The sequence below is a fragment of the Bos indicus x Bos taurus genome, chromosome 8 (assembly GCF_003369695.1).
Source record: "Bos indicus x Bos taurus breed Angus x Brahman F1 hybrid chromosome 8, Bos_hybrid_MaternalHap_v2.0, whole genome shotgun sequence".
In the NCBI taxonomy this organism is placed as follows: Eukaryota; Metazoa; Chordata; class Mammalia; order Artiodactyla; family Bovidae; genus Bos; species Bos indicus x Bos taurus.
This window is the reverse complement of record NC_040083.1, coordinates 61,578,825-61,588,544: the sequence shown is the minus strand read 5'-3', so window position 1 is coordinate 61,588,544 and position 9,720 is coordinate 61,578,825. Positions and strand designations below refer to the sequence as shown.

Genomic DNA, 9,720 nt, shown 5'->3' with positions numbered 1-9,720 from the left:
TCATGGCCACTTCCCCACAGAAAAGAGCACCTGGCTGGTGTAATTGCCCACCCTGCTCCGCCCCCATCCATTTACCAGATGACTATGTGTGTCCCGTACTCCCTCTCAGTGGTTTCCCTTTGTACTTGAAGGTAAAATTGAATCTTCCTAAGACCTTGCACAGTCTGGTTCCTGGATGCCCCTCCAACTTTATCTTTCACTCTTCTTCCAGCCTGCTGTGTTCCAGTCACATCCATCTTGAAATGATTAAAACACACAAAATGTTTCAATGATTTAAACAGTACTTTGCAAGTACTGTTCCCTTTTCTCTCACTTTTTAAATGCCTGGCTCCTTCTTACCCTTTCGGTTTCAGCTTAAACCTTCCCTCCTCAGAGAGACCTTTACTGATCCCTGCTAGGGAAGATAGGCTCATCCCAGCCGCATCTTGACACTCTTCATTTTGTTTATTTCACCTTCACCTATCATATATCTTTTTTCTGTCTTCCCTGATAATACATCTATCATGTAAATGATTATATTCCCAGTGGCACTGCACAGTGAATATTCGTCAACAGGATAAACAAATGAGTGATTTTTCACCTTTCCTGAGAATAACTTACCTTCCTATCTACTAAACCCAGGACCTGACACAGAGTAGCTGCTCAACAAATACTTCTTGACATACTGGTTCTATAATTAATGCTGCCGCCTACAGGAAGCGTTCCCTGATCACCAGGATTCAAGACCTGATTGCATTGAAGTCCTGAGCTCCTTCCCTAAGCTTGTGAATACATGGATTGTGTTCACATAAATTGGTCATGTAGCTCTTCATAGATGTCTGCTTGTGAAAGTATTCAAGTCCTGTTTAACATCATAACAATTTTTATTATTTCGATGTCCTGTTGTTCCTCCCTTTCATGGTCATGAAACCACTTCAAATCTGTTCTCAAGAGCCTTATTTAAATTTTGTTCAAAGTATTCTGTGAAAAGAAACAGGCCTCTAAGAAAATAAATCTTGTCCTGGCACAAGTACTGATTAACTGGTTACTAGTTAACAAGTAACTGATAACAGGTGATGGGAAGATTCTCCTCCCTTCTCCCCCAATACTGCTTTCCTTCTGATTGGCAAGAGCTTGGATATGTCACTTAACACCCCCACCTTTGCTCTGCTTTTGCTGGGTGAAGGAGAGGAATTAGGAAGCCTCAGAGGAGAGGGCACACTGAGCTCAAAACTAATCAGGAGCCCCACAGGGGTTTGAATAAACTCTGATAGCCCAAAGTCAGTGTCTAAATTATCTTTGGCCTGGACAGAGAAGTCGAGGGGAAAGGCATCCAAAGGGTATCTAGAAATCAGTTTTCCTGGAAACAAAATGCAGGAAAGGATTTCAGATGGGGAGAAGCATCCATAAACTTTGGGGATGATTACTAACTTTTATTGACCATTTACTAGTTTTTACCACGCAAAGTAGGCACTATTAATATCTCCGATATTCAGAATAGAAAACCAAAGCACTGATAAGTTAGGTAGCCATGTCGAATCAAGGTCCCACCAAGATTAACAGGGATTAACTGGCTCAACTGGAATTAGTGAGAAAGGTACGGGATATATTTCTTTTGCTGTAATATTAGTCTTTAAAAGGCAAATCTAGATTCAGGATTTTAATATTTGCCTTTTTAGCTATTTAAAATGAATAGAAGTGACCTAAGTGAAGTGAAAGTCGCTCAGTCGTGTCTGACTCTTTGCAACCCTATGGACCATACAGTCTATGGAATTCTCCAGGCCATAATGGAGTAGACAGCCTTTTCCTTCTCCAGGGGATCTTCCCAACCCAGGGATCAAATCCAGGTCTCCTGCATTGCAGGCAGATTCTTTACCAGCTGCGCCACAAGGGAAACCCAAGAATACTGGAGTGGGTAGCCTGTCCCTTTTCCAGCAGATCTTCCTGATCCAGGCATTGCAGGCTGATTCTTTACCAACTGAGCTATCCGGGAAGCCCTAAATCGGATAGAGGGTACAGTCAATTTCAGGTCAAGCACAGAGCACTCCTGGCTGTGGGGGCCATGTAACCAAGGTGCTTACTGCCACCTAGTGGCAACCTATGCTCATTGCAGTGAGGCCACCAAGAATACCGGCCTCCAGGAAGAGGTGCTGCCAACCCTAACTTGTGAAGGTAGAATCTATCAGATATCACAGGTATTCACTCCTATTTGCAGAGGTTACTGCCAAATAAGTGTGCTGGGAGAGGTTAAAATGATTTTTCAGCGACTCCACCTTCCTCCCCTATCCCTGCCTTCTTGGGACAGAATGTGACTTCTTGCTTCCACACTCACAGAGTATGCTCCTCCTAGGGTACACACATTACTGATGGCAATCTGCTTCTCTGTACCCACCCAGAGGGGCTGTGAGCATCCTGGCCAGGGGCAGGGACTTGTCTTACTCATCTTTATGAATAAGATCCTAGTACATGCCCTGACTAGAGGAGGTATCCAGTGAATGTTTGTTGAATGAATAAGAGTGAATGCTTTTGACCCAAACTTGTCATCACTTTGTAGAATTCAGGCAAAGATTAAGCAGTAGTTTATTTGAATACTTTAAATAGTAAACATTTGAGAGGGGTGGGTAGAAGAATGGTAGACACCACTCGGGGAAGTCAGGGCAGAGCAGGGGGCCGGGGCGACTGGCCTGCTCACAGGGCAGTGGAGGCCCGGAACTTCTGGGTCAAACAGAACACGGAGGCCGTGAGGGCCGTGCACTGACGGGCCAAGAGTTTCACGCTCAGGTCATGGTAGCCTCTCTCACAGGTCAGCTTAGCAGCCTCCACAAACTGATGGTAGGTGTACACCACATCCCTCAGGTTCCCCGCTGCCTCCCTGTGGCGGGTGGAGCAGCGGCTGCAGTCTGTGAACTGGAAGCACAGGCCGGCCAGCTGGACCAGGTGCTGGAAGGTGTCCCGCACAGCACTCTGCATCTCCTCCGGGGTCTGGTCCATTCTGATCACGTGCTGACAGCTCGACAGGAGCTTTTGGGAGCCCATGCAGAGGCGGCTCCGGCTTTCAGAAAAGTGCCAGGTGCACTTCTCGGGGGGGTGTTTATTCCCATTCCCCCAGGAAGCTTCTAAAATGTCCTGTAATTCCAGCAAGCTCTCTATGAGTTGGATGAAGCCCTCAGGGATGCTGGCAGGGGCAGCTTTCAGCTGTCTTAGAGCCCTGGAGCAGTACTCCGGCCAGATGTGGCTGTTCCTCGATGGGAGCTCAGCACTGCAGCTGTGGGCCCGGGCAGGCCTCCAGGGCAGAGCCAGCCGACTTCCTGAAGAGGGCGGTGAGGTGAGGGGGGCTGTAGGACATGCTTCCAAGTCTCTGTCTTCCTCCTCTGTCTCTGGCTGCAGGCCAGGGAAGCACGTGGCATAGGAGAACTGGCAGCTGCACTGCTCCATGCCCATCCTGGGGGCCACGGTCTCATTCACACCTGCAAACCCCAAAGATGGGGCTGTCCTGAGACTGTCAGAACCTTTAGGATAGCTCTCTGGGGCAAAGCACAGAAGAGACTTCTCAGCAGGAAGGCAGATGCTAGGCCTTTTGCCTTCACTTTCTGGCACCGGAAAATGGTTTGAACCTTCTAAGTGGGGCTCCTCTTGGGGACACGGTAGTGGCTCCGGCAGAGCAGGCCCTGGATTCAAAGAGACGTGCTGGGGAATGTCCCTAGGGGTGGTGTCTTCCCCTGTCACATGATTAGATGGCTCTGCCTTGACCTCCTCTAGAGAGAAGGCTGATGAAATGGTCTGGTCCCTAAGCAAGAAATCTAAATTAAAATCCAAATCTGCCGATAGTTTTTGTTCTTGGGCCTGGCAGGCTTGACCTGGGATTTCTCTGCTTTGTCCTTGGGGTTCTGTAGGGGAACTTGGTGGGGTCTGCTCAGTCCCTGTAACAGGAGTCTCCAAGAAGAGGGAGGCTACCATGCCACCAGCTGGAGCACTGACACCAGTAGTCTGTGGAAGAACATCCAACCCATCAACTTTGGGGTCACCTGGATCCTTCCCAGACTCATCATGAAATAAGCTGGTGTCATTTTTGTTTGTAACTTCTCTACAAATGTTCTCTCTATGTTCTTCTCTATGTTCCAGAGATAGTTGTCCTTGTTGCTCCTCCTTTGCAGGGAAAGAAGCCATCGTCTCTTCCGAATTTATTCCACAGTCATCACTTTTAGGTCTGTCTTGAGAAGACAACAAAGGCTCTGTGTCCTGGGGGGCAGTTTCTGGCATAGGATTTATAAACAGAGATCCCAATCCTGTTTCCAACTGAACTCCTCCCAGCTCCAGTGTGTCTCCTTGAGCAATAGTATGTGGCCCTGGGCTGACGGTCAGGCAGACTCTGTCTGGGTTCACATCAGCACTGGAGAGGGACAAGGTGCTGTTCCCAAGCTCCATGGTGAGTTCTTGGGGGGCACTGCCATTCAAGTCTTGAAATGGAGATAAGGTCTGGGGAGGCCCTGCCTGAGCAGTATCTGGGCCAGATGAGCCTGGGTTGAGACCGTGAGGGGTGTTTGCTGGGGAACTGGCAACACTGGAGGTCAGAGGGGCAATCCCAGAATTCTCTTTATGGTTAGGGTCAATCCGGAGGCGAATGGCAGAAATAGATGACACTCGAGAGTCGATGACAGATTTGGTTTCCATGGTCTCTGGCTCCATCTCCATGGCCCGGGAGGCTGGGTTTTTGCTCTTGGTCTCCCTCAAGGGAGTCAGCAGCCCCAGGGCCTTGGTCTCCAGGACGCCAGGCTCACCCTGCACGTCTTGCAGCGAGGACACGGTTGGGGAGGGCGCACCGAGGGCCAGGTAGGGCTCCCGGTTGTAGTAGCACACGTCGTCCACACTCTCCAGGGAAGCTGATGCCACCAGGGGGAAGGAGACCTGACAGGTGTGGTCGGTCTGCAGGAAAGACCTTCTTTTCCTCAGGGTCTTGGCATACTTCTTCACCCCTCCCCTTCTGTTTGGCTCTCTTCCATCTGGCCCAGGATTCAGGCTGACCTCAGGGCTGCAGGGGCTGGCCTCATTCTGTGATCCCATGGCACTGGTTTCTACAGCAGAAGCAGCTCTGAGCCCTGAGAAACAAGAAAGTAAAAAGAAGATGAAAAGCAGAATAACAAAGAGACGTGTAGATCTTGGGCTCAGGATGCAGGATGGCCTGGGTTTGAATCCTGCCTGGGCCGTGTAACCTGGGGCATGTTAAACCTTGAGCTCCTCAGTTTCCTCTTCTGAAAGACGGGGATGGGCACTGTGGTAGATGTGTTTTGATTCCGGGTTGCCCAACATCCATTGCCTTGTCTTTTGGTCAACTTCCTTTCGGGAGATGACATCTCTCCAACAATTATAGGCTGCTGAAACTATTAATGAAAGAGCCCTATCCATATCAGCCAAGTGGTCAGAGGTATGAGCTAGAAAGTCAGTCACAAAATTTCCTAAAATTTCAAACTCAAACACATTGATAGAAAAAAAAAACCAGTACAACCCATTCTTTGCAGCCACGGAATCCTAACAGTACAATGAGGAATCCTGCTGCCTAGCCTCCTGGTCTGGTATCTCTGCCTATGTCAGAATCAGGGCTTCACCTCTGCTGGCAATTCTCTAAGCTATCTGACATCCTTCCAACACTATTTCACTTTCTCTCATTAACCCAAGTCAGGCAGTACCAGTACACTGCCATGCTGGATAGATGACTTAGTACATATCAGGCTCCTAGCACAAGCCTATGCCTAGTGGGTGGTCACTAAAGGAAGCCTGTGCCATTACTGTTACAATCATCACCACAGGGTGAGCGTTCTGAAGGAGCTTTCTTTTGACAAAAAGTGACTACAACTGTCAGTCTCGGGCAGGAGGGATCTTGTGCATACCGAGAAGGATCATTCTGAAAGGAGAAACACTTCTATGAAGAAGTCCTGGGAATCAGCCAGAAGGAATTAGGATCACAGGCTAATGCCTGAGAATCAGAGGGCTCTTATACTCGGACCGTTTTTTTTCCAACCTGGCTGAACCTTATTAAAAGCCTCATCAAATCCTATGCTGCTCCTCACACCTCCTAAAGCAGAATCTTTGAGTCTGGGTCTAGGAATTTATAGTATTTGACTCAGGCCCCTTGGGTGATTTTGATGCCCAGACACCTTTTGAAGTTGCTGCTCTGCTCTAGGCCCCTTCAGCCACTGGCCAAGGGTGTTTCTGAAGCTTAAAAACGGGAGAGGCTCTCACAGTGAGTCAGCGGCCCAAGCAGACCCTGGGCCCCTGAGTCCCAGGTCTCGGCTGCCTCCCCAGCACCTCACTGGCTCTCCATGAAAGAGGAAGTGTCCAATGTGGACCTTATCTCCCTGACTGGACTCCCACAAAGGAAGGCCTTGAGTGATGGTCTGTTTCACCTCCATCATGTCTCCAGCACAATGGCTGGCCCAGTGGGACAAGACTGGAGGCATGGATGGCAGCTGACTGTGTTCTCTGGGGAGCAGTGTGCAACCCGGCCATGGGTTTCTACTAATCAGTTCATGAAATCAGGGTATGTGGTGGAAAGGGCATTCATTCATCCATCTAGCAGCAACTGCCAGGAATTCTGTGGCAGGACACAGAGGTGAGTGTCAAATGCACCGTTCCCACATCACAGAAGCTTTTGCTTTAGTGAAGGAGAGAAATATCCATACAAAAAATCACACAAATAAATATGCAGCTACAGGCAGGAAGCACCCAAGGTGTGTGATGGGGGTGGGGAGACCTCGTCCTGGCAGTCTGGTTAATATTCCCAGAGGAAGCGAATGTCCAGGTGGGGCCTGAGAGATAGAAGGGCAGCAGCAGCCAAAGGTGAGGGTAAGGAGTGTTTCAGGTAGACGGAGCGGCATGTGCAAAGGCTGGAGGCAGGAAAGAACCGGGCACTTTTAGAAATGCCAAGGAGGTCTGTGTGGCAGGAATGCAGAAAGAGGGCTCAGGGGGAAGGAGAGAGACACACCGAGGCCATGTCACAGAGGGCCTCGAGAAACCTCACAGGGCTGCTAAGGAGTTGGCCTTTCTCCCACAAGCAATGGGAACCCACTGGAGGACAGGGAGCAACAGGAAAGGGCTGGGACACAGAAGAGGGCTCACAGCTTCCCCCGCTCTTAGTAGGTCACTCTTAATGTCTGGGTGTCATTTTCCAATTTTTTTTTTTCCTTCAGAGTGCAGTGAGAGAGAGGGAGAGAGAGTGTATGTTTGAGTGTGAGTGTGAGTGTGTGTGTGTGTATGTAAATGTTCTGCAAGGACCTCAGGTCAGCTTAGGAAGTCATTCTATGAGTAAAGACACCCCACACTCTTTGTGGAGGAAAGAATGAGGAATCTGATCTTCCCACCTATGTCTGAGTCCCTTAAGGACCACCAGTGGCCTGCCAGTTAGGTTCTTTTTGTTTTAAGGCCTCATTTAAAGCTTCCAGGTCAACAATAGCACAGCTGCTTCCCTCTACTGGGTGCTCATATCAGACCTTTTCTTTCTCTGTGAATTTTGTCCATCTCACAAGGCCTGGCCCATTTGCTGCCTCTTCTGGGAAGCTTTCCCTGATTCCCACTGTAGAATTAATGCCACCCATCTCTGCCTGTCCACAGTTCTCTGAACCTCCCCTGTAGCCCTTGCTTGAAGTTGGGATGCCCACAACGTGGTCCACTGAGCCCAGGGAGCCCACCTCAAAAGAGAATGAGCACCCATGCTTCACCCAAATGTTTTCCCCTCAGGCTTGCACACTGCCCTCCCTGGGGACTGAGGAGCTGCCTGCACGATCCACAGACCTGCCAGGGAGGGCTCACCTGAGAGGGCCTCTGGGGGTGTGAGCTTGTCAGCTGCATCATAGTATTCCTCGTCGGAACTGCCATCCTCCAAGGCCAGTGGCAGGCCTGGGGCCAGGGCTTGCAGCACGGAGCTGGACGGGGCCTCAGACCCTCCCCGCTGGCCCAGGGCTGCCATGCCCCCACCCTGCCGGGTAGCTGTGCTATCAGAGCTGTTGCTCAGGTGGCTGGCAGGGGAGACGTTGGTGCACAAGCTGTAGTAGTCAATCCGGCTGCCCTCATACAGCCTGGGGTCCAGCCTGAGCGCATTCAGTTCTGGCCCCCAACTGAAGGCCTCAGGAGCAGGACTCTCAGAAAACTCTGTCTTCTGGCTCTGAGGGTTGGCTCTCTGGGCCAGGTCCAGGAGACAGAGGAAGCCACCGGTTTCAACCCTGCTTCTCTCCTCCTGGCTGTCTGAATCAAGACTCTCCGGGAAGCCAGGCAAGCCCAGGTGGAAGAAGCCGGACCTGCTGGAAGAGCAGGCATCCAGGTCATCCTCCTCCAGAGCGTCCATGGACTCACTGGAGCCGCTGGTCCTGCAGCCTCGGCTCTCGGTGTTGGCCGAGTCAGATGCCTCAGATTCGGCACTGTCTGTTGTGCTGCTGGCCCCGCAAGTGCTTGGGCCTTTCCCAGCCACTGCAGGCGTGGAGCTGTCCCCAGGAGGCTGCTCTTCTTCTGTAAGTGGTCTGCAGGGGCCCAGCTTGGGCAGGCATCTGTCAGAGAAGGGCTCCGGCACGCAGTCCACTTCGGATGACTCCTCGGAGTCACTGCAGGCCCTGGACTCGTAGCCTGACACAAGAGTTATGTGACAGGATTAGGGAACTGGCAGATGCTCACATGTCCACCCGCCCCCACTTTGCCTGCCCTCTTACTTTGCAGATGAGAGAACAGAGGTCCAGCAGGATGACAGGCCTGGACCATGCTACACTGACTGACACGGGATCCACAGGACTCCAAATTTCCACGTTCTCCACACAACTGTCAAGTCTCCTTCCCCACATCTATAAGCCACCTAAAGGAGACAGGATTACCTCCACCTCCAAGGAGATCTATCTGTTTATGGAAACAGCCGGGTATTTAGGTGGTTTGCTACAGCTCTCCTAAAAATCTCAGCTCTGTCCTGACTGGGTATCAAAATCAGACAGGGAATCATATTTAAAAAACAACAATAACATATCCTTGGACCTCATCCTGATGTATTGAGTCTAATAGCTAGGGAGTGGAACCTGAGAATCTGTATTTTTACTAACTTTATGGGGGTCCTGAGGCTGCTAGGCTGGCATCATTCTGAAGCCTGGCCTAGCGACCCACTGGTGCTACAGAGCTTTTAGAAAAGTGAAAAGTGACCCACTGCTGGTACTTGGAAGGATTCATGGTGAGAGGGTTGGGGGGCATTGAGCCAGGTCTCAAACTGCGCATGCACCATAAACCTCCAGGTGCAATCTGTTTTCAACTTCTCTCTGGGGACTTCCCTGGTGGTCCAGTGGTTAGTGCTCCATGCTTCCACTGCAGGGGGGAAGGGTTTGACCCCTAGTCAGGGAACTAAGATACTGTATGCCATACACCACAGCCAAAAAAAAAAAAAAAAAAACAACCAAACAAACAAACCCACTTCTCTCTGATCACATCACATTGTATTTAAACCTCTGATGGTTTCTCTTGCCTAAAGGGAAGAACCTAAGCTCTCCTACTGAGGTTGGGGGCTTTCACAGGGTGACCCTCAGCAGCCTGGTCCCCCTCTCACAGTGCAGGTCCCACCCTTCCTCAGCAGCCTGCTCGCTCACTGCAGCCTTCCCCAGGCTCTAGCTACTACAGAGAGCTTTTCAGCCTTCATGCCTCCATTGTGTCCCTCTGCTTCAAAGGATCACTCTTCCCCTCTTTGCCTGGGTAACTTCATCATGTTCGTCATAACCTATTACA

General features: G+C 50.5%; 1 protein-coding gene across 2 annotated transcripts in view; it reads right to left on the bottom strand.

Moving 5' to 3' along the window:
- Positions 1-2,535: 2,535 nt before the first annotated feature.
- Positions 2,536-9,720, bottom strand: part of FRMPD1 (FERM and PDZ domain containing 1) — a 108,943-nt gene continuing 101,758 nt past the window's right edge. For both annotated transcript variants that reach the window (XM_027549688.1, XM_027549686.1), the window contains 2 exons: positions 7,783-8,589; positions 2,536-5,075 (listed from right to left, as the gene is read on the bottom strand). In XM_027549688.1, the coding sequence (XP_027405489.1) occupies positions 2,668-5,075; positions 7,783-8,589 (3,215 nt within the window). In that variant the 3' untranslated portion in view covers positions 2,536-2,667. The remainder of the gene's footprint in view (positions 5,076-7,782; positions 8,590-9,720) is intronic.